Source organism: Rhamphochromis sp. 'chilingali' (assembly GCF_963969265.1).
Source record: "Rhamphochromis sp. 'chilingali' genome assembly, chromosome: 11".
NCBI classification, from domain to species: Eukaryota; Metazoa; Chordata; class Actinopteri; order Cichliformes; family Cichlidae; genus Rhamphochromis; species Rhamphochromis sp. 'chilingali'.
The window spans coordinates 24,371,175-24,397,024 of NC_137938.1; the positions used below are offsets into that span (position 1 = coordinate 24,371,175).

The window sequence follows — 25,850 nt, forward strand, 5'->3', positions numbered from 1 at the left end:
GTGTTTGTACAGCGCTCTCATCACGTTCCTGAAACAAGTCCACAAGTGAAGGATGGGCACTTAGTATGCAACTGTTATAGCTCTCTAAGAACAAGCTTCTGTGGGAATTAATGGGACTTTGACAATGTATGAAACTGTGGCACATTAGTCTGCCACGCTACGAGTCAAGCCACCCTGGATTATGAGTCCTCCACCTGCACCTTGGGACCCCCGGAATAATTACCAGCTTTACCCCTGCTTAGACAGCCCTTAGTTTTCTGGGCTCTGTGTTGTGTCTCAAAGCAACAGTGCACGTGAATATGCATGCAGATGCTTGTGTGCACCACTGTAGAAGCACATCAGATAGTAGTTTGTTGGCACGGAAGGGCCAGGTGCGTGCCAGGACCTATCAAGATCCGGCAACAAAAGGATATGGAAATAAGGCAGAAGACAAATGAATATTAAGCCGCATAACCCCTTCTCTTTGCTATGCACTCGGTGACCTACCACCCCCCTCCCGTGTCACACATGATCTCATGGATGTGACAGCCGCAGGCCCCCTCTTCTTCTTATCATTGCCCCCCCCCCCCCCCTTTTTATTTCTTCTGCACTGGTGTCCTTAAAGCGTGTCTCCTGTTTCTCCTGTTTCTCCAGTTCTCTCCTGGTAACTTTTAATGCTTTGCTTACATAAATGGAAAGAATGTATGCCTTAAAAAGTGCAAGACTGAGTGACTGTTTGTGTGTGTGAGAGAGAGAGAAAGAGAAAGAGAGCGAGTGACAGACAGTCTAAAAAGATGGATAATTAAGTGAGACTCCATCTATGAAGTGTTCTGTCAGATCAGAGTGGGCTGACTTGAGAAACCTGCAAAAACATGATGACTCAAACTGGCTTTGTGTGTGTGTGTATATATATATATATATATATATATATATATATATATATATATATATATAGCCAAACACACACACACACACACACACACACACACACACACACACACACACACACACACACACACACACATATATGTATATATACATATAAGTGTATATACATACATGTGTATATATACATATATGTGTGTGTGTGTGTGTGTGTGTGTGTGCGTCTCCATATGTGTTTGGCTATAGGTGCATACATGCCTTTAGATTTGGCCTATACATAGCTCCCGCTCCTACACCCTGTCCCCAGCACTAGAGAGGGTGTCAGCAGTCAGCACGCAATTACTTTCAAAGGATATGTCTCTATGTTGCAAAGAGCTGCACCTGTTCGTGCTCATCTTCTTCTTTGGCTTTAGTTTACTGCGAGGTGTGTGTCAGTAATAGTCTGTTACAGTGGTAACTTATATGTCAGCCTCACGCCGTGGATTCGAGCCGCGCTTGTAACAGATGGCTTGGACTAAGATGAGACAGAATGACTGCGAGGAGAGAGGCCGGGCAGTGTAACGAGCCCATACTGACTGTGTAATTGAAACAGAGCTCGACATAATACAGTATTAACCCAGTAGCATGGGCGTCCCTATAAATCCACATGAAGTGAAACATCCAGTTACATCGTGAATGGACGGTTTGGCATCTGCCTCAGCTTTCGTCGCAGCAAATGACGTCTGGACCGGCTGGATATAGCTGCACGTTAACTATTTTTAAAGTCGTTCTTTCTATTGTGAAATGTGAGCCATCTGCTTTTCAAGTACACTATATCTGCATCAAAAATCCGAATTATTGTCTATTTTTATGTCACAAGATATGAGGAAGTGTCATTTTTTTCAATAGTTTCCTCTAGGTTAAAAAAAACCTAAATCTTTGCCGCTTCTCATGAAGACAAATCACAAGTGAGCGACAACTGATTTGCATCTCTCAAATGCAGCCATGTGTAAGTGTTGCTCCATTCGCCCACATGCATTGTTGATGTGGAGCCTCTGAACCTTACGAATCTGTGTTGAGGATTGCGTGTTCACTTTGGATTAACACCTCACACCCAAGGAAGGGCCTGAACGGGAGACACACCTGATGCCCCTCCGGCCCTTTCTGTCATAGACGAGCGGAGTTGCAGCGATGCTCACTGAACTATGCAGTTCCAGGAATTAACCTTGCACTGTTAGTTAAACTTGTTTCATGCCTTGAAAAGGTAATCTCTTCTGAATATCACCAGATGGCAACAGGCTGCTCAAAAAATGTATCGATTTTTTATTTTAATGACAACATTGATTAATGAATTCATGCATTTCTCTCAACGTAAAATAAAACGTTTCTTCTATAATTCTACTTAATTACATTTCTGAAAAAAATGCAATATATTTTAACTCCCTACACTTAATTCCATTCAATTCCATTTTATTTCTATAGCTCCAAATCTAATACGTATTGTAAGGTAAAGAGGTAGAGGAAGATATTACAGAGAAAACACCAGCAATCAGACTACGCCCTATGAGCAAGCACTTCCCAACACTGAGAAGGAAAAACTCAGAAACCGAAGTAGGCTCAGGGAGGGGCAGCCATAACCTGCCATCGGTTGGGAGTGAGGATGGGCGGAGCCTATCCCAACCATCATAGGGTGAGTGGACGGGTTGTCAGTCTATTGCAGGGCTTCACATAAAGATTTTACAAAAAAAACCCTTATGATGTTATAAAATATCTCCCTAAATTTTTGCATAACTTTTTACAAAAAAAGCAGCCAGCTGTTACCACTTTACCAAATAGCACCATTTAAATATCACATCTGAAACATTTCAATGTCAAAAAACTAATTTGTACAGAAAGACTTTGTTTCATCGCCCTTCAAATGTGCTGTGAATCTACCACTAACCTACACCAGCACTATAAAAGTATAAAAACCTACTGTCTCCCTGTTGGTTACGTTTTGAGTTAGCTATCCTTCTCCTTCTTCTTTTTCTTTCTTCGGCTGCTCCCTTTAGGGGTTGGCACAGTGCATCATCTCCTTTCATCTCACCCTATCCCTAGCATCCTCCTCTGTCACACCAACCCTCTGCATGTCCTCTTTCACTACAGCCATCGTCCTTTTCCTTCTGTCTTTGTCCAGTATATCCACTATCTTTCCTCTGCACATGTCCGAACCATCGCAGGCTTGCCTCTCTGACTTCATCTTCTCATCCCTCTCTACCTTCAGCCAACAGTAGCGCAGTTTCCACCGGCAGCCACTGTTTTGATTTCTTTATGCTATTCTGCTTTCTTGCCTCTCTTTACTTTGTTGGGTTCTTTTGCTTTTACCTGTTTAACTTTGGAAGTTGTTGTCACCTTTGTTTGACTTTGACTTTTGACTGTCATTATTCTCTGCACCTATTTCTGATTTCCACTTCCCTTATTACACTGTGAAGCATTGTCATAGCATCTGTCAATCTTGCCTGGCTCCCTATGATGGCCTTTTGGATATCGGTTTGTTTTCATTTTGGACTTTTATTTTTTGGGAGTTGGACTGCCAGCTAAATAAAGGTCCATTTTTGTCATTTGGTGTCTGCCTGGGTCCTGCATTTTGGTCCTGCTTTCAAATACTGTGACAGCTACATCATTACAATGCTGCTTACAGACTGATGCATCAGTATTATGGATATAATGATGTAAGAGGCCATTTTTCTGCAAGTAAGATCCTTTTAGCTAGCCACTCTATACATACTGCTTTACTGCTGCTTTAAATTAAATAAAGGACATGAATCCTTCTTGAAACACCAGACTGCATAAATTTAAAGCCATGTTGACATTCTCACTCTAAGGTCATCTGGGCCATCGTTCCTGCTGTCTCTGGTTTTAACTGGGTATTAATTAGGCAGAGTGCCCTCCCTATCCCAGGCGTAATAAGCCACTCTTTCAGGACATGATCAACTAGAGAAAGTGTGATAAGAAAATAAATGGCATGCTTGTCACAGTGGGAGTGCTGCAGAACGGATGCCGCTAAAAGCCCTCAGCAGCTTCTTGCGCCCGTCCTTCCATCCTGCATGTGCACGGGGCTGCAGTAACCAAGAAATCACATGCTGGTGGGAAGTGGAGGACTCAACTCAACCCATCATTGACACTACAACACTTAACTGTGACCCAGCTTTATTTTTAGTTCCAGCATGCTGAGAGCTTTGTAATGACATTAGGCCACTTTTATTAAAATGAATGACACATCTGCCATTTGTGATATAAGAGGTTCAGCCAAGACTCTCCGCTTTGAGCCAGGCAATGTCGTGGCAGATAGCGTCACAGATAATACGCCTGTGTGGACAGGCAACAAGTTAGAGCCAAAAAAAATAAAAAAATACTAAAAGATGAACACGTGGCATGGGCTGCTGTAACACTGGAATGCAGTTTTTAGTTTTGAATTTCACATTAAAGCAGTTGCCTGGCAGTTTGGGTGCTGGCACCAACCGAACGGACAGAGAGCTGAGTTAGGCTGTTGAAGGCTTCACTAATGAGAAATGACACAGTGGGTTTGAATTAAACTGATCTCTTGCATTCCTTCATCTGGCAGCGGTGAGGGTTGAGGGTTGAGGGTGGAGAAGATGATGTTTGCGGCTTCTGTTTTTGGTGGTAACTGGATATCTATTAATGGAGGAGTCAAGCCTGTTTAGAAGAAACTTTTACGCTTTTGTCTTTGTACACATTACTCCACTCGAGTGAATTATTATCCTTTTAACAACCAACATGCCACTAGCAAAACATTTAGCGTTTGGGTGAGGGGTAGGGTTTAGGTTGGGTTAATGTCCCCCACTTTTTATAGTACTTTTACTTATTTGGATTAAGTGAAAACTATTTAAAATTGAAGCTGTTATGCCAAAATAATTATATGAAACTTTATTTGAAAGGTGACATTTGCCTATTTAACAAAGCTCAACTCTAACTATACCCCTAGCATTCGTCACTTTTGACCTGGTGGATGAGTAAAAACTTGTATCACGATTGTTTTTGTCTTTCCAAAACGTTGAAATTCTCAGACAAAAATGAACAAGTGAAATATCTCTGATCTGCTCCTGACTTTAAAATCAAGTCCTTTGATCAAAGAAGAGGAGAAAGTTACACCTGAGTTATACCTCGGTAGTGGAGTTGGCAACATGTTTAATCGTGTGCTGGTTGAGGATGACGTTTAGTCATATTTCTGCATGTCAAATACTTTTTGTAATTATGACATATCTATGGCACAGATCCATCCATTCATTTCCTTCTGCTTACCTAATTCAGGGCTGCTGGAGCCTTTCCCTGCTGTTACAGGGTGAGATGCAGGGTGGCATGGCGGTGTGGTGGTTAGCACTGTCAGCTCACAGCAACAAGGTCCTGGGTTTGAATCAAGATTGGAGGCTTGCTGCGTGGAGTTTGCACATTCTCCCCAGCTTCTTCCACAACACAAAGAGCTGCATGGGGTTACCATGGGCAACCTCAGGTGTGAATGTGAACGTAGATTAAACACAAAAAATATAAAATTATTAGATACAGACATAAAGAAAGAGTAAATACTTTTAACTTAGTAGGTTATACCTTTATCTGCTCTTGTCACAATACTGAGGTTATAAAATTGATGCCACCCTCATGTCTGCACTGCAGACATTAAATCAGAACCTGCAGATGCTTGCCTTAGTGCCACACAGACACACAGGAAACTGCTACCCTGGCCTTGAAATACAACATGCCAGACCCACAGTATATCAATCCTGAAAGATCTAGCCAAAAATAAAGGCTAGATCATAACAAATCCTTTGTTATGAGGTTTTGAGAACTGGCACGCAGATTTTACCCACCTTCCACCTTCATTGCTAAGCTAAGTTAAGTGGCAGTTTGTGTCTCCTATTAAACACCAGACATAAGAGTCAGTCTCCACATTTAAATTTAGTTCACTTACAATTTATTTAGTCATATATTCCTTACCACCTTCAGATTTGGAGGCCTTTGTCGGACCATTTCTGTGACTTTCTGAAACTGACAATACAATATTCTCACCCACTTCACACTGTGATTGGCCAGCTATGAAGAAGTGTGAAAGTAAGCTGGGTTTGAACTTCTTTCCCAAGCTTACTTTTTTCATTTGTTACAGCTCTTTGTGGCACTTTCAGTGTGAAGAACAAAGTGAAACACTATGAATCTCTTCCAGGAATGTTGAGAGACCCATTAACGTCACCATCTTGGTTTTTGGAGCTAGAACTGACTATATTTAGAGTGCTAAGTTATCAAGTACCGCTAGCTAGCTAGCTTAGCAATGTGCATCCATAGACTGTATGGATACCTTAAAGATACCTGATTAGTGCGAGCTAAATAAATAAAACATTAGGATTTCACTCATCAAAACTGGAGCACAGACTTCTTCTTAACTGTCAGATAATTGTTCTAAAAACATGTAAAAGGCCCAAACAGCACAAACACAACAAAAGTCCAATTTAGTTAGCTGAGGTGACACATTGGCTGCATAACTGCTAGAAAATAAAAGCAAATACATTTTAAACTGGAAAATTTGAAAAAAAAAAAAAAAGTCCATCCAGCTGTTGTGTTTTGCACCAGCCTGTAACATGTTTATTTGGACATTTTAACATGGCGTCTGTGAGGATTCAGTCACGTTTGGAGTCAGCCATTTGAGCTGCACTTTTTGGCACTTTGTGCTGGCTTCATTTTTTCAACTGCAGTGGTTGCTGCTTGCCACCATCCCACTAATGCCTGTTATTTCAATCTGCCTGCGAGCTTGCCTGAACAACTAAAACAGGTTTTTATTGCAACAAGATTGACAGAAAGCAAATAACTGTTTCTCTCAAGAAGTCAAACTATAATTTTAAAATCTTCATGTCTGCCAGTTTTACTTTAGCAAACATGCTGTAATCAAGACAGAGAGTCAGTTGTTTTGATGTGTCCTCCTACCTGTGCCTGTTGCTGCCTGCACGTAGGGATTGATCATCTAACCTGGTTGTTTGTGCTCTTTGGTGCAGCTGCGCTTTCATTCAGTTTTTTTGAGATAACTCCCTTTGACATGTACATGCTTATTTCTGGAGACATGTTAATCCCCTTCCTTCCTTTCGTCCAACCTCCTCCTGCTCGCTTTCTGACTTGGCGTATCACTCTCTCACTGTGGTTGTTTGTAATGAGGGTTTGGTAAGGGCCTTGTCCTTGACTGACTGTCTGTGGGAGGGAGCATCTGGAGTGTATCAAGAAAGGGTGGAGATGGGTGGATGAGTGGACAAAAGACAAAACACAAGCTGACCGCTGCTCAAAACGCTTGCAGGCACTGTGGGAATTTTTTTGTGTGTGTGTGCATGAGTGTGTTTCTGTAACGTGTTGTTACCTGTGAGCTCGCTGACTATGTCTTCTCTGCTGGTGCATTCACTTTGGTGTTAAGGCATAATTTACACTCGGATCCCTCTAGTAGGCATTAATATTTACAGCAAATTTCTTTTCAGAGTGAGTCAGGAGGGGCTCCACTGCCTTGCAAAATTTGGCGTTAAAGTAGCATACATCTGCTGTCGAAGAGGCGTGACATGAACAACGGCACTACACTTAGCACTGGAGAGTGTCGGTGTATGCATGGCTGCACAGAGAGGAAAAGTGTTGGACTCAGAGAAATGGATGGAGAGCGCAGAGAGGGTCACTCAGCTGAAGTGAGCACTCCAGTGGCGGAGGGGACATTCATGAACTAATGCAGGTCACCTCTATAACAAGGCAGAAGAGCATTTACACCCACACCGTGGACAGAAAGAGAGGGGGAAAGAGCAAAAGAAACACATTCATATGCGCAAACACAATCCCGCCAGCCTCTCCTTCCATAATGATGCTTTGTCTACTATATTGTCTCCCCCTTTTCTCTCTCTGAGTATCAAACCACTTTCCACACAAACAGCAGAGCTGCCATCAGTAACGGAGAAGAGTGTTTCTCTTTATCTGACAGACCCTACTGTCACATTTTGGAGGAATAATATCCACATGCAAAGAGGAGGAGGATACAAGGGACAAGGGACAAAATGGAGGTAGAGTTATCGAGCAGAGCGAGTAAAAAAAATCAGAGTGGAACAGGAGGACGTAAGAGGCCAGCGTGCATTAACGCAGCACTCAGGCTCAGATTGCAGACTCAGCACTTCGTCAAACTGTCAGGGACAAACTTCGAGCATCTCAGCCATCGGATGGACCAATAACGGAGATGCTGTAGTGCTCTGCGCACATGGAGTGGGCTGTCTGAGAGTTAAATAAAGGGGCTTTTACTGCCAAGTGGACCTGCCAGTAAATGTCCCTCTCTTTTGTTCATGGTTGTCTCACGCACACACAAACAGACGCGCACCAGAGCCACGGTGCCCAAGCTCCAACTAATCTTTGAAAGGTGTGCATAACACACCACTTCAATGCTAATCTTAGGATGTCATGGTGAATTATTCAACATGCTAATGTCACGCAACGAGACATGCATGAAGCACTTTGAACGCTCCTCCATGTAATCTTCATGTACAGGTTTATCCCGGGAAGAAAGAGCGGAGGCGATGTAAGGACCTCTGTCCCCAAGGCCCAGCGACAAGAAACTAAATAGTAGAGGCATAAATATTAATGTCAAAAATAGTTTGCTCCGTGTTATTTATGCATGACTGTGCCCTGAAGCAGAAGGTTAATTGAATTTGGAATGACACTTTTGCAGCATTTGTGTCTGTTGCTTATCTGATATAAATCAAATGGTGCTTAATGAGGTCACATATAACATGTTAGTCAATCTGACAAACTGAAGATTATTTTTCACAGGGCCAAGAAACTAATCAATAATGAGTTTGCATGCCATCACGCACAGCTGGAATTGTACACCGTTTCCAGCTAGAGTCAAACAAAGCATGAAAGGTGTCTCACTGGTGGATACTGTCAAAATTCGGAGGTTTAAGCATCCCTGGCTTGGTGAGTTTAGCTTTCTTCCTTTAGCTGATTTTATCCCAATTGCCTCAAAAATTCCACTAGCCAAGCTTCCCAGACGTGCGCGGCACTAAAAACTGTTTATTCTGATGCCTGTGGCTGCATATAATCCTTAGCTGTCACAGTCTATTTGTATTCTCTTCTTGATACAATTCATATCACTCCAAATCCTGGAGCACTTCCATGGAAAAATGTGTGAATTTACTAAGAGTGACATAAAGACCAGCCAGTGGGTGAAAACGGATAGACAGGCTGAGGGGTTTGGAAAGGGGGGAAAAAGAGAGGAGGGAAAGGAAGGCTTGAAGCACAGATTTGCGGGGTGTCCATCTGTGACTATAATCCGAAAAAATCTGTTTACAGAGCAGTCAGAGAACAGTAGGGGTGGGGTCGATTCATGTCATGAGCCACAAATAATGTAGTTTTCTTATTATTTGTTTTATTTATTGGGGCATGCGGCAGGATTGAGTGTGCTCACGGTGCCACTGGGTACTTCTGTGTTTGACTGGCAGAAGGAGAGAGACACAATGTATCTATTGGTGTTTTGGTGGACCGGGGAACCTTTTCAAATGCCCGTGTGCGAGTGCTGATTATGTAGATAATATTTTTCCGCCACCCTTTGTCTGGTTGTCAGCGAGAGAGGCAGGAAAAAAGAGAGGCCCCTTTTCTCTGGTGAATTATTGTGTGACACGCAATGGAAGCAAAAACATAAAAATTGTATAACGACAATGAGAAGAATTATTTATTTGTAAACAGAGGCGAATGCCGCCGGCCTCCCACAATGTCTCGTGTGTATACGTGTCTACAGCCCTTTAGTTGATTAGCGTTGTGCTTGATGCAATCAGGCACTGAGCGTTTTCCTCCATTACCTCCATCTGTGCAAGCATCCAAATCTGAAGTCTGATGTTTTTGGTACCTCTGCGTACACGACAAACTTTGGCCCGCGTTCAGTCGGTGGCTCTTGAACAGCACCGAGCGCAGACTGTGCCAGACTGAAGGAGCGGCAGCCACCACGGTTTTGGAATGCTAATGGAAAATTCAAGGGCTTCAGTTTTTGTGTGGGAAGCTGCCATGTGTCAGCACGCAACACTCAGCATTAAAGTCACTTTGCATGTGTGTGTCTGTGTGTGTAATTTCTTTGCCAGCTTGCTTTTTGAAGCACTTAAAGCAAATTATGGGAAAACACACTCCAGCATAAAACTCATATGCTATTCTTGTGCTTTCGCTCTTGATCAGGGTTAATGAGCAAAACCTGCAACAAAAGAGGAACACAGAACATATTAACCCCCCCGAAACATGACGAAGGTTCCCTTTGGGACAAGCTATGAAAAGCATCAGCACGGCAAGTTTCAACAAATCGTGACAGTAACTGTTATGGCCTTTTAAAGTTGGGAAATTTGACCTTTAATCACAGTGCCCCATCAGGTCAATCAGTTTAATTTTTCAAACACCAGAATAGTGTGCCAGAGTGCATCATCACTTTATAGCAGTCATTAAATTTGACAGATGCACACAGCTGGAGCTCTCCTGGATTTTATTGGATGTGGTGGGAGAAAAATCAAAGAAAATGGGACTAATGGTTCCAACAACTTGTGGTATTTTACAAAAGGAAAAAAAAGGATTAATTATACAACCGCCTTCAAAAGGGATACTCTGCAAAGTGCTTTTCTGCTTCAGTTTCACTGGAGCAAATCCGTGTTTTATATGTTTTTATGGCCTCACAGCCTCACACACTATTTGGTTTTCAGTCCTTCAGAGAATATCTCATGATTACAAATTCTGTTTAACAGTCACTTAGCTTTTATAGCACCGACTCCGTTTCTCAGTTAAATTCTTGAGCTGAAATCAAAGTTTAAACTGAAAGCTCGCGCACACGTCTGCCTGTTTTCTTTGCGTTAAAATGAAAGCATACGCAACTGTTTCCTGTCTGTTTTTTCTAACCTTATCTTTGTCTCTGCTTCTTCGTCCCACAGTGATGCTGCTGGACACAACAGAGTCTACCTCAGAGCTGGGCTGGATCACCTATCCAGATACGGGGGTAAGCAGGGAGCTGAGTGTCAATGCGTTTTCCAGCTGTTGCAGCATTAAAGCCATCTGTAGAATGTGTTATACACGTGTCGCACATGCTGATGTTTGAAGTGTCGGGTTATAATCGCATTGTTAGTCGGGCCTTGTGCTGTAATGCTAATGAGGGCTTAAAACAGGATGCTATGAAATAATACATTTAGTTTTATAACGTTTTTCATCATTCTGTCAGGCAGCTGGTGGTAAAGTTTAGACATTAAATCGATAATGGTGATAAATGGTACAGGACTGCAACTGATATTCGTTTTAATACTGATCGATTTGCTGTTTACACTCTGGATTTATTGCTCGGCACATGCGGGTTAGAAAATAATGGAAAGCCAAGGATGTTCATTGAACAACAAGAAAATCTTGATTGATTTTCAAAATTCATTAGATGCCAGTCACTAAACTCAGATAAAAGTCTTTTGGGTGAGGTTGAACAGATTGAAGATATTGGAAATGTCAGATCTGTAGACATGTCATGGTTTTGTTTTGTCTGTGTTGTGTTTTGGTTTGTTACGCTGGCTGGTTTTGTGGTTCTTCCAGTTTCTCTGGTCTGTCATCACATATTAATGTTACCTTTCATGTTTCAGTGTTAGCCACTTTTCGTTCATTTCTTTCTTTTGTGCCTCGAAGGTGAGTTTTCTCCAGAGTCTTGCTCTAGTTTTACTTCCTGTTCCGTTCACGCCTTTGGGATTTTATTCCCCAACCTCATCATGCATCCACCGTGGATTGTTTCCACCTGTGTCCTTCTATCACCTGTGCCTTGTTATTCAGTATATTAGGTTTGAGCTACTGTACATTCAGTTAATAAAACACTTTAAGACCAGAACAACAAACATATGCAGACGACTGCCTTCATGAATGATCAGTTTGTTTGGTTATCAACATCTGTTGATGAATGTAATCCACTCCCCACCATCTTTTCACTTTCACACATAAAAATCAAGCATGGATGGGGCTTTCTGGGACTTTTTGAATAGTGGAGAGATTAGAGTGACTGAGATGTGCAGCAGGCCTCCACAACAGCACTTGGAGTTTACAGAAGTCGCAGATCAAAGATTATTAAGAATTAGGTTATAAATGCTTTATGTTTAGTTATGGCTTGAGGTAAGGATTATTATCTTCCTGAATGGCTGGCATATGTCACTGGTAATGCCTCAAGTGCGCTGAACACAGTCTTAGACGGGGCAGGAACTCACCTTTCCTTTAAGATAACCTTGAAGGTCTAAATGCTCCCCCAATTCTTTTTATCTGTTGTTCTACTCCACTGTGTGTGTGTGTGTGTGTGTGTGTGTGTGTGTGTGTGTGTGTGTGTGTGTGTGTGTGTGTGTGTGTGTGTGTGTGTGTGTGTGTGTGTGTGTGTCGTCATTCATAATTAAACTTCTCAGATTGAGCCGTAGATCTCCCATCTCCCTTTTGAGTTGATTTGTATTCAAGGTTGTTGCTTTGCCTTGAGCTGTGTAAATATATGTGTGTGTGTGTATGGAGGTTTGGGGGAGGAAGGAGGAGGTCACTTGCGTGACTGTGCGAGGGTCAACTCCTGGGGGCCAATCCGATTGTTAAATTCATTCATTTCTTTGTGATTGCATCTCAGTTCTAATACGGCTCGTAGTTACACCCTTCCTACTGAAACACTACAATGATGCATCTATTAGACTCCGTTTGAAATGGACATCACCTGTTCAACCACAACAGGCTGAATGCTAAACATTTATTTGTTACTTTTGGCAAAAAAAAAAAAACAAACAAAACAAAACTGAGTTGACTCTTGTGACCAGCTATTGTCAGGATGGAGTCTAATAGCTACTAACCAACATCTGGCAGGAATACATTACCACCCTCGCCTGGCCTCCAGTGTCAGAGCCTAATTGTACATGATGTTTGAATAATTAGGGCCTCATGTGTGTTAGGAACTTGTGAACCATGATGGCAGCTGCTAATAGGAGAGCATCCAATTGTGTTTGAATGTGCGTGTGTGTGTGCATGAGCAAGTCAAGCATTTGCATGAGTTTTTTTTCCCTTTATAGTCCCTGGATGAGAAGTGCTTCTGAGATGGAGATATGGTTATTTGACCCGGGGCATCAAGCTGAGAGAAGTAGAAAGACAGACCAAGAAAGGGGGATAGAGCGAGAGAGGTTGTGTGTGTGTCTTTGTGTGTGTGTGTGTTTTCTTTTTTAACCCCTTCCACACACCCCATCTCTACTTTTGCTTTAGGGTCTGTGGATATTCTTTAATGTGTTTTCTCTCTTCCTGCGCTTTCTTTCTTCCTTTCTTTCTTTCTTTCTTTCTTTCTTTCTTTCCCATTTTTACAATGTACTGACAAGCATCTTCATCTCTGCCTGTTTTTCCTCCCTCTTTTAATTTTTTCTCCCTTTGCCCTTCACAGCCACAGAGCCACTGGGTCTTTGCCTCATTTTTTTTCTTTTTATCCCCCAAGTCAGTCTCCACTCTGGCCCTTATTTTTCTTCAGTGTCAAACCAGCAGAGACTTCTAGTCTCACTGCAGACTTTCCTTTTTATTTTTTTCCACCCTCCTGTTATTTTCACTCCCCGCTCTTCGTTTTTGTGTATAAATATGCGCATGTGCCTTTCTCTGCTTGCGTGTATCTGTGTCTGTGTGTCCACGGTTGTGTCCGAGGCCCTGCCCCTCCCTGTCCTCTGTCACTGCAGAGGTTGCGTGGCTCTCTGGCATTTCGGTTCAAATTAAATCACAAAGATGAGTCGTCCCTATAACGATTCATCCGCCCCCTACTCCCCAATCTGGCCCGTTTTTTTTCCTCCTCTTTTTCTTTCTTCCTTTATAAGAGAGGAAGAAAACAAGATGTGGAAAAATAGGGAAGGGGGCAGGAGACAAAGGGGGAGTGAGGTGGGGGTGTAGGGTCAGAAAACAAATGAAAGCTGTGTTTTTTTCACAAAGGTACAGAAGCGAGCTGCACGCGATGCCACACACGAACAACGGCGGCTTCTCTTTCCACCTAAAAGTCCCTGCCTGGCCACATACTCAGCATAGCTTTTACCGCACCCACCGCCGCGTGTCACAAAAAATGCTCATACACTCTTTCTGTTTGCTATTTTTCCCACATTTCTCCCTCTACCATCCGCATCCCTGCATCCCACCATGAGCTCGGTGTGATCCAACTCTTTCGTCCGTTTTCCCTCATACACTGGTCTGACAGAGTGAACCAAAGCCTGAGAGAGAGAAAACTGCCCTTTCACTCCATTAGACTGACAGCGACTCCGGCTCTTTCTATCTCCTCACTGATCTTATCATTATTTCAGCTGGACCAAATATGAATGCATTCTCTCATGGTGCAATGCTCAGTAGATTTCTGTTCACACTGGCTGTCAGAGCCACACAGAGAAAGAGACATGAGCATGCAGAGATACACTAACATGCACAAACAGTGATTCACACACTCTAAATACACCCTGATAGGGTGTCAGGACCTTTTGTCCTCTTGCCATTGTCATAGGGAGAATAATGATGATGAGGCCTAATACATAATTCCTCTGTGTTACAACAGAAAAGACCCTGCTTGTCACTCAGGGCTACACAGGCTTAAAGCAGATCCTTTTCATCCTTCAACGCAACGCACTGTATAATTGGTGAAACTAAACCCTGCGGCTACATTAACATTTTGTCTCATCTTACAAAGTCTCATCCAGAGCCTTGTCTCCGGGCTGCTCCATTTTCTCCATGTGCGACTCTCTTTTACTCACATCCATTTGCGCATCTACCGTGGATTCATCTTCCCGAAAAATGCAACAAAATCTGCTGATTTTATTGCACAACAGCTGCCCTAAGTCAGGCACACAAGTGTCTGCCACCTGTCACATGTGAACAATGGCGCACATGCAAATGCCAAAACTAGTGCAAGAGAAAAAAAACAAGCACATGTCACTGTATAATACGCATTAATTGTTATTATAATACAGCATTATACTACTGTAACATATTAAAATTGCAAAGTGCCAGCATCGCCCGTGAACTTCTTTCTTTCTTTCCTTTAGATATGTCAAGGCATGAAAAAAAAGTTTATTTCTTTCAGATGTGTCTCTGATAATTCGGCCTCCACCTCGGAGCAACAGCTGCAAATAGAATTTATTTTTCATCTGAGCGTCGAAGAAATTCTAGCATCAATATGTCTTTTCACAGGCGTCCTTGTTGCTCTGTATTTCGTACTTTGTACTAAGGAAATGGTCCACTGACATTATCTTCTGTTGATTAACAAATATAATCAGTGCAGACTTTTTGAAACCATACATTGATTATCCTTTTTTTTAACATGAAGGATGATGGTCATCGCTTCAGTCCAATATCTCAACAAAGTTTGGGTGAATGAAAGTACAGAAATCCATACTCCCCAAAACTTCACAGCTGAAATGACTGGTTAATGCTGCAGTCACACCAGGGAAAACAGTGGCTGAAGACCAGAAGTACAACAACTGTGACGATAAAATTATGACCTTAATACATTTGGTTGCTTTGAAGATGGGGACCAAGTCATCTTCAGAGTGACTTTGGTGTGTCAAGAAGGTGATTAAAAAAGGTCTGCTATCAGTTTGCAACAGAATGGAGTCAAGTTGGCAGTTACATGCAGTTTGTTTGTGATATGACATCGATGAACTGTGACTTGTATTGTGTACATACACAAGTCGAATCAGAACCTCACAGATCTGAAACAGAAATTTAGAAATTCCTCCACAAACAGAGACGCAGATGCTGCAAAACTGCAAAATCACACTTTGCACACTTGCTTTGATATAGGAATATAACCAGAATACAACTGGTGCAGTCTAACCCGGACTGAATGCAACATGTTGGGAATCTGTCTGCGTTTATAAATTAGGTCAGAATTACTTCCAAACCTTCGCCGATCTGAGAGTGAATGTAATCAGTCCAAGTCCTGACCATGAGTGTTTGGAGACAGGTTCATTACATGCATTAATTATTATCACATTTGATAAACCTTACTATAATGATCATATATAATGAGCATATATATGTCTGCATCTATCCTCAATAGGTGGACCAATCTGATCTTCACATACAATCCCAGTTCTTGTATATATTATGTTTATTTCAGCAACTTTAAGCATGTTTAGTTTTCACTCATGAGGACAAGACTATAACATTTAAATTTGTTGCAAGAATCCGTAATGCAATTTTCATCAATAATAACTATGTAGATCCCTTGTTGTCAGGTCACAATCAGGTTCTGCAACATTTAAAACCATGTATACAGCACAATTTCCAAAAATACTTCAGTGTAGAGACATTAAAAATGCAAAAAAAACAAACAAAAAAACATTAAAAAGACGGTGCAGTTGAATATGTCAGTTAATGATAGCTTTTCTGTGTAATGTCATCATGCTACCATGCTAGAATAAGTACCAAATAATAGCTAGCTAGTATGCCAATGTAAGCATTTAGGTAAAAGTGCTGCTGTGCATCAGTCTTGTTAAATGTCACTTTTAAGCACCACAAACAGGCAAAAATCACCAAAACACTAAAGTCTCAAAGGCTTCACCACAGTGAGAGCTGAACCGTCCCTGTTAACACAGTTTTGTCTTCACTACCTGAAACATGTTGCTCTAAATGAAAGGCTGGAGCTGTTTAATTAAATTACTGTTCTTTTAATCATTGATTAAGTAATTAGAGAGCCTACTCTGCAGCACTATAGAGACGACCTAGATCAGTGAGGACAGGGAACAAAAGCTTTTCCTGTGATATTACAGCAAAAACAAAAAACAAAAAAACAACTGCTCTATCAGACTTATCTCAAGTAGCCTCCATAGAGAACACCCAGTGAAGGACAAGGCTGATGTCAGCAACAGCAGCAATATGTTCAATATTTACCTTGTAAAATGTAAACCGCCTTCTAAGTCATGAGTAAGATTCATGGCTGTGGAAAAGTCATAAACATACCGGCGTTTTAACAGTTTATACAGGCCTATTCTGGAGCCCTGTGCTTATAGTTTTATTTCTGTTTTGCTGAGGTCAGTTTACACAAGCTCATAATATTGTTTCTGTCTTCCAGTGGGATGAGGTCAGTGTCCTGGATGACCGAGGGAAGCTCATACGAACCTTTGAAGTCTGCAATGTCAACCAAAATCCCCGTCAGCAGGACAACTGGTTGGCTACTCCTTTCCTGTACCGCCACTTGGCTCCACGGGTGTTCGTCACGTTGCGTTTTTCTGTGCGAGACTGCGCGAGCCTGCGTTCACCGTCGCCCGCCTGCAGGGAGACACTCACTCTATACTACAAGCAGGCCGACTCCCAGAGGGAGCTGGAGAGGACTTGGGTAGCTGAGGTAAGGTGACACACTGGATGAGCTGCGATGATGCATTTGATTCTAAAGATGATGTATTATACTGTTGTTAATTTTCTGTCAAATAGTTTTACAGTGGTGGCTACTCATATTAAACATGGGCAGCTTCAATCATATGGGAGCCAAAAGCTCAGCTTCAGGCTGCTCTGAGTGTTTAGCTTCAGGAAGTTTTTACTAGAAGTTGGCAGATCGAGCCAAATGTCCCTGGATTGATACTCGCGTGAAAGCATCGGTACTTCGTTTCTTTCCCATGAGTTCAGTATGTAGCACACTGTGTGTTGTGTTAAATAAATTATTTATTTATACATGCACTATGAAAAAAGTATGAACATTTTTTTTTGTGTTGACTGTCACATTTATTTATAGCCTATAGCACATTTAAACAACAGAAATTCACCCGAGGCGCTTTAGAGATGGGCACATTTTCATCTCAGGTCTTCAAAAAAACTGAGTTTCAAAATACATGAAAACCTCAAAGGTGCATTTTCTTGTGTTAACTCTTTGAAAATCACAGTGGTCTTTAAAATATTCAGAATTTGCAAATTGATGATGTTTCATTTCATAAATCATGAGACACTCCTCTCCCCTAAATATCCTGCGTTTATAGCTTAAAAGTGTCCTTACTGGTATTTGTTTTGGCAGTGCTGGTCTTAGTTTAATTGTGAGGGATAGCCAATCAGAAGAAAGTTGGCTTAAAAGGAGAAGCGCTAAAAACTGATTGTTTCAGACAGAGGATGGACTGATAGGCTGCACTAAGATCCAGGATATGATAAATATAATTATTTTGAAATGTGAACAATGCAAAGCTACATTATCAGAGTTCAAGAATAATAATCTGGAGTTGGAAAAGGGCCCTTAAAGTGTTTGTGGTTAGCACCAGAACCTAGCAAAAGAAAAGTTCTAAAAGAAAAGCTAATCTGATGGCTAAATTCAAAGCATGTGCACCACATGGGCTAAAATGTCCTTAGCAGCACATGTTTGACTTCTAGCTAGCTGGTAGGACTGCATGTCATGTCACGGCTGTCTCCTGCTGTGTTTCCTGTCTGTCTCTACTGCACGGGGCTCAAAAATGACAAAAAGATGAAGAAAGGTTTCTCCTCTGATGGGCATGTTTTGAAATTTTGTTGCCTAAGCTTGTGCCACTCGTGCATTAGCCTAAATTCAGGTCACAGGGCTTAACATCCTCACAAGCCCAACAATTAATTTGGCAGCAAACACTCACCCAGTTCTGGCAGTATTTCTAGAAACACTCTTCTAACATCTGGATATAAACAAACTCATCTGATCTTGGAAAAAAAAAAGAAACTAGCAGCAACCCAAGTGATGGACTCTAACCTAGACATTTTTAATAAAACTAAGCTTCGATTGAAAATCAGAATCAGAATCAGAATCAGAATACTTTATTGATCCCTGGGGGAAATTATTTTTTGTTACAGTGCTCCATTTTAAACCAACATTAAGACAAGACAGACAATACGCTAACTAAGAATAGTACACTATATACATATATATACATACATACATACATAAGTCACTTATAAATAAATATTTGGAAAAGAAACATGTGTAGTTGTAGCAGCAAACAGTGTGTTAAGTGGATGCGTTGTACAGGGAGATGGCCACAGGCAGGAATGATTTCCTGTGTCGTTCAGTGGTGCTTTTCGGTAATCTCAGTCTCTCACTGAACGAGCTCCTGTGACTGACCAGCATGTCATGGAGTGGGTGGGAGGTGTTATCCAACATTGTCTTTATCTTGGACAGCATCCGCCTCTCCGACACCACCTTGAGGGAGTCCAGCTCCATCCCCACAACATTGCTGGCCTTACGGATCAGTTTATTAAGTCTGTTGGCATCTGCGACCCTCAGCCTGCTCCCCCAGCATGCAACAGCATAGAGGATCGCACTGGCCACCACAGACTCATAGAAAATCCTCAGCATTTTCTGGCAGATGTTGAAGGACCTCAGTCGCCTCAAAAAATAGAGACGACTCTGGCCCTTCCTGTAAAGTGCTGTGGTGTTTTTAGCCCAGTCCAGTTTATTGTCAATGTGTACTCCAAGGTATTTATAGTCCTCCACAATGTCAACACTGACCCCCTGGATTGAAACAGGGGTCAAGTGTTTCCTGGTCTTCCTGAAGTCCACGATCAGTTCCTTGGTCTTTGCCACGTTGAGCTGCAGATGATTCTGCTCACACCACGTGACAAAGGAGTCGACCACAGCCCGGTACTCTGTCTCATCATCCCTGCTGATGCATCCAACCACCGCAGAGTCATCAGAAAACTTCTGAAGATGGCAGGTCTCTGTGCAGTGGCTGAAGTCTGTGGTGTAGAGGGTGAAGAGGAAGGGGGAGAGGACAGTCCCCTGTGGTGCCCCTGTGTTGCTAATCACCTTGTCAGACACACACTGTGGGAGACGTACATATTGTGGTCTTCCTGTCAGGTAATCAACAATCCAGGACACCAGAGAAGCATCCACCTGCATCGCTGCTAACTTATCACCCAGGAGGGTCGGCCTGATGGTGTTGAAAGCACTGGAAAAGTCAAAAAACATGACCCTCACAGTGCTCGCCGGCTGGTCCAGATGGGTGTAGACACGATTGAGCAGGTAGATGATGGCATCCTCAGTTCCGAGACGAGGCTGATAAGCGAACTGAAGGGGATCCAGATGTGGTCTTACTATGGGTCGCAGCTGGTCCAGGATGAGCCTTTCCAGGGTCTTCATGATGTGGGAGGTCAGTGCCACGGGCCTGTAATCCTGGGGGCCACTGGGACGAGGCGTCTTTGGTACAGGGACGAGGCATGATGTCTTCCACATCACCGGGACCCTCTGCAGACTCAGACTCAGCATAAACAGTTTATGAAAGACTCCACACAGCTGGGGGGCACAGGTCTTGAGGACAAGGGGACTCACTCCGTCTGGTCCAGCAGACTTGCCTGAGTGAAGTCTCCTCATTTGCATCTCAACCTGGTATTGAGTGAAGGTGATGGGTGGGGGAGGGGTGTCAGGAATCTCACAGGAGGCAACATGTGAAGAGAGAGGCTGGCACAGTGGTGTGGCTCTGGATTCCAGGCTGACTGCAGGTGAGGTTGTGGGGGTGGGAGCAGACACTGTGGTGTCGAATCTATTGAAAAACAGATTCAACTCGTCGGCTCTATTCTCACCTCCCTCAGCTCCCCTGCTGTTGGTTGGCCTGAATCCAGTGATGGTCTTCATGCCCCTCCACACCTCTCTCATGCTGTTCTGCTGGAGTTTCCACTCCAGCTTCCTCCTGTAATTGTCCTTAGCCTCTCTGATCTTGTCCTTTAGTAACACCTGGACCTTCCTCACCTCCTCTTTGTTGCCCCCTCTGAAAGCCCTCTTCTTGTTGTTGAGGAGGGCTTTGATGTCCTTAGTCACCCACGGCTTGTTATTTGGGTAACAATGAACAGTCTGAGCTGGAACAATGGAGTCGGTGCAGAAAGTTATGTAGTCTGTGATACACTCAGTAAGCCCATTGATGTCCTCGGCGTGAGGCTCACAGAGTGTTTCCCAGTCGGTCACCTCGAAACAGCCCTGTAGTTCCGCTATTGCCTCCTCTGACCACCTCCTAACAGTCCTGGTGGTCACAGGTTCCCTCCTCACAATTGGCACATAGCGGGGGGTGAGGTGAATCAGGTTATGATCTGACCTACCAAGTGGGGGGAGGGAGGAGGAGCTGTATGCATCCTTGACGTTAGCATACAGTAAGTCTAAAGTTTTCTCTCCCCTGGTGGGACAGTCCACATATTGTTTGAATGTTGGTAGTGTATTGTCCAGTGATACATGGTTGAAGTCACCCGAGATCACAATAAAGGCACTCGGGTGCTGAGTCTGTAGCCGAGCTATGGCAGAGTGGATAGTGTCACATGCAGCTGTGGGGTTAGCAGAGGGGGGAACATAAACAGCCACCAAGATGACGTGAGAGAATTCCCTGGGTAAATAATACGGCCTGAGTCCAACAGCACACAGTTCAGTGTCCGGGCAACAAATCCTTTCTTTGATTGTTATGTTGGCAGGGTTACACCACCGGTTGTTAACTAAAACAGCAAGCCCACCTCCTTTACGCTTACCGCTAGCGATGCTGTCCCTGTCCGCCCGAACAGTGTGGAAGCCTTCCACGGAAGCATTCTCATCGGGAATGACCTGGTGCAGCCATGATTCGGTGAAACACATCAGGCTACACTCTCGGTATTCCCTCTGACTCCGTACCAGTGCTGAGAGCTCGTCGATTTTACTTGCCAACGATCGCACATTTCCCATCACGATAGACGGCAGACACGGTTTAAACCTCCTCCTCGCTTCGAGCCTCCGCTGTCTCACCGTCACCTTTTTTCTTCTCTTCTGTCCTTGACCTCTGCATCCCCGATGTGTTTTCCTCCAAATTTCAGCTGGTACTTCTGCGGGCACTTCTGCGGGCCTGGCCAGCGAGCCGGCCGGCATCAGGGCGATCAGCTGATCTCTGGAGTAAACAGTCCGTGCGTGTAGGAGATGTGCCGCGGTCCCGTTCCATGATAAAAGTAACAGTTCCACGGCCACCAGAAGAACAAAAACTCTCTCAATCCACATGATTGAGTAAGAGATAGAAAACGGAGGAAAATACAAGTCAGAAAAAAAAAAGAATACGTAAGAAAAAAGAGCTAAACTAAGAGAAAAGAGAAAAGCAGGAGCGACTGTAACAGGCTGCACGCTGGTTGGCGCATGCGCACTATATAATCCACCTGTAAGTAATGTTAAAAAAAAAAAAGCCAAATTGTAGTGTTAAATAAATTACATATGTAGTATTAAACAGACTAAATATGGCAACTGTAACAACAGTGAGTATTTATTGAGGCTTTTGTGTTTTATGACTGGTAATTAAAGATTTCAGGTTGGGGTTTGATGGTCACATGAAAAAGAAAGTTTTCATGTGACTCTGTGTAGTCCTGTAGAAACAGTGCACCCAGAAGACGTAAGAGTTGCAGCAAGGCTGCAAGTCAAATGTATTTGATTAATTGCTCAACAACAAGTGCGAGCAGCTCAATAAAAACAGATGTTTTGGCAGTTTACTGCTCTAGAGCATTCAGGTGTGTGCTAAGATAACGTCGCAATCTTCTCAGGAGTGGATGTTCCAGCAAGTTCGAGGTCAGACCATGCAATGCTCAGAGAAATGGCAAAAACCCAAGAACTACATCTCTGAATCTACAGGCCTCAGCTAGTTAAAGTTCATGACATTTGATCAAGAAAAAGACAGAATACTGGCTTGTTTAGAAGGATTCCCAGGAGAAAAGGCTCTTGTCTAAGCTCGGCTCAGGTCTGCAAAGTTACATGTGAATAAACCGCAAGACTTCTGTCTTGTCACATCCTTTGAATAGGGCAGCTGTCAAGCATGGTGGAGGAGGGGTGATGATTTGGGCTTGTTTTATGGCCAAAAGGCCTGGGTACCTTGCGGCCATTAAGTCGAACATTAATTTCTTTGTATAGCAAATAGTTTGAGAATCAAATGTAAGACAGATGTAGCTTAGCCCAAACTGTGTTATGCAGCAGAACAGAGATCTCAAGCACAGCAGCAAATCTACAACAGAATGGCTGAAAGTGAAAAGAATCAAAGTGTCGTAATGGCCAAGTCAAAGTCCAGGTCTGAAATGCTGTGGAGGGACCTGAACAGAGCTGCCTGCAAATCTTAATAAACTGAAGTAATGTTGTAAAGAATAATGGGGCAAAATTCCTCCACAATCATGAGCGAGACAGAAAACAGTTACCTGTTAGCACGGTGGCACAGTGGTTAGCACTGTTTAGGTGTGAATGCGGGAGTGAATGTGAGCACGAATGGTTGTCTGTCTCTGTGTGTTAGCCCTGCGACAGACTGGTGACCTGTCCAGGGTGTACCCCGCCTCTCGCCCCATGACAGTTGGGATAGGCTCCAGCGCCCCCCGTGGAAGCGAATGGATGGATAGATGGATGTTTTTCACTGACTCCATCAGTGTTGTTTATTCTAACTTTATTCTTTTGCATATTTCATCCAGATGAAATATACATTGATACATTAGATAGAAACTATCAAGACTTTTACGTTACATTCAATAAACATACTGTATCTCTAAATAAGTAAACCACATATAATAGACTAACAATGACAGATTAGGACGATAAACAGCCTGTTAAGTCTTCCTAATCACAGATTTCCCACTTGAAACTCTTTCACCACTTTATCTAGTTTTTACTCTAGCACTTAGCAGTTTTATACAAATGTAATAGTGGGTTTACAAAGCTTGTTGCAAGGCAGTCACGTCACAGTTTGCGTGCACTAATCCTAACATGCTGGGCTGCAGACTGCACTGAGATATCCTGTTGTTTGTTTTGGTTTGGTTTTGCTGCTCAGCATCCTCCAAGAACTACACAAACACATCAACTGGAAATATAAAAAGTTGAGTAACTAATCTCTAATTGAGTCTCATATGGCCACAGTTGATTTGAACAAGTGTTAAATCCTGACTTTTTGTCACCGCTTGCTGCAAGGCCACCTGCAGACGGAGTCATTAAACTCGAGCTGTGTTGGTGATTGATTGTTATTCCCCTAATGCTCCATCAAAACAATGAATCCTATCATGTCCCATGGTACTGAGCAATTGTATAATCACTGATTGGTGAAGAAAAAGTGACACCATCCTCAGACTACACTGGTGCGAAGCACAATCTAGTGTCACTGTGGTCTCCATAAATGTCACTTCAGCCCCACTAATTACATCCTTAACACATACAATGAACGTTTTCTACGGAGTGCGGAAAAATCTCTGAACCCCATGTGTTGTCAGTGAAGACTGACACTTCCCATATGATTTATTTATTTATTTAAGCACTTAGCGTTGTTGGTGTTGTTTAATTTAGTGCTTTTCCTCTGCTGCTTTTCGAGCTACTGAGTCTGTGAATTGCCTGAACTACATCAGGAGACATCAGTGGGAGGGATTCTCTGTTTGTATAGATGAATGCATTTCTCCTTGGGGAAGTCAAATGCTTTTTAAAAATGCAAATCAAAGCCTGATGAGGAATCAGAGGAGGGCTTTAGAAGAGCAGGAAGCAGTGCAGAGATGAAAGTCTTTGCAGGGACTTCAGCACGAATCCCCACTGGGACCTGCACAGATCTTAAGTCAGTGATTACACTGCATACTAAACTACTTCATAGTATGCATATGCCTGCGACTAAAAAAGCACGATCTGAGCTTATCTTTAATCTTACCATGTGTTTCCAGACCATATTTATATGTAAACCAGTGCCTCCATAATTTCCCCCTTGTTTACTTGATGTCAGCCACACTCTCTTTAAGCTATTTTGTTTCCTCCTGACCAATAATTATCCTTTTTTTCTTGGTCTCCTGTCTAATTTGTGTTTTCTCCAGCCATCGAGCGGGGAGAGGGAGACCAGGGAGGGCTGGGTAAAGATCGACACCATCGCAGCCGATAAGAGTTTTTCCAAGGTGGAGCCCAGCTCACCTCACCAGTATCAGCCCAACAGATACAGCCGTATCAACATTAAGACACGCAGCTTTGCTCCCCTCACACGCAAAGGGTAATCATTTCTGTACGACACTTTGTTTCTCACGATTTAAAAGCATCACTAAACCTTATGAATGCTCTCTGACCCCCTTCTTCTTAGATTTGTCTTGGCCGTCGTCGACAGCGGAGCTTGCGTTTCCCTCATGGGGGTGTCTATCTTCTACCGCCGCTGTCCAGCCACGAGCCTCTACCTAGCTTCGTATCCACCGACTCCCTCGGGTGCCGAGCCAACTGCTTTAGTGCCTGTGACTGGGACGTGTGTCCCTCACAGTAAGGCACAAGGAGACACGCCCCCTCGCATGCACTGCAATGCTGAAGGAGAGTGGATGGTGCCCGTCGGTGGATGCGTCTGTGATGAAGGTTATGAGCCGAACCTCAATGGATCTGCCTGTCTGGGTGAGTCCGGTGGACACTGTTCAGGTTGACGGACACTAAAGAAATCAATGCTTCTTTGATGCAAAGCTTAGACATATGCTTTTATAAGATAAGATAAGATAAGATAACCTTTATTAGTCCCACACGTGGGAAATTTGTTTTGTCACAGCAGGAAGTGGACAGTGCAAAAGTTATGACGCAAAAATTAGAATACAATAAGAATAAATACAGTACACAGCTGTACAGAATAGAATAAAATAATATACTATATACAGTAGAATAAAATAGAATAAAAATATACAATAAGATAAAAATAGAATACGAATGCTATATACAACTGAGTAAAAATACAACGATGCCAGAAAAGATTATTGCACTTAGTGTTATTTCACATGTGTGGATGTGTGTGTTTGTTCAGTTAAAGTCTTTGTTGTGGAGTCTGACAGCAGTGGGGAGGAAAGACCTGCGAAATCTCTCCGTCCCACACCGTGGGTGCCGCAGTCTCCCACTGAAGGAGCTGCTCAGTGCTGTCACAGTCTGCTGCATGGGGTGGGAGACGTTGTCCAACAGGGATGACAGCTTAGCCGCCGTTCTCCTGTCACTCACCACCTCCACTGGGTCCAGAGGGCATCCTAGAACAGAGCTGGCCCTTCGGATCACCCTGTTCAGTCTCTTCCTGTCCCCAGCAGAGATGCTG

General features: G+C 43.1%; 1 protein-coding gene across 1 annotated transcript in view; it reads left to right on the top strand.

The window, feature by feature from the left end:
• The window catches only part of ephb6 (eph receptor B6), a 49,468-nt gene that overhangs the window by 199 nt on the left and 23,419 nt on the right, over positions 1-25,850 (top strand). The window contains exons 2-5 of the mRNA XM_080896390.1: positions 10,803-10,867; positions 16,940-17,212; positions 24,622-24,791; positions 24,879-25,174. Of these exons, the coding sequence (XP_080752516.1) occupies positions 10,803-10,867; positions 16,940-17,212; positions 24,622-24,791; positions 24,879-25,174 (804 nt within the window). The remainder of the gene's footprint in view (positions 1-10,802; positions 10,868-16,939; positions 17,213-24,621; positions 24,792-24,878; positions 25,175-25,850) is intronic.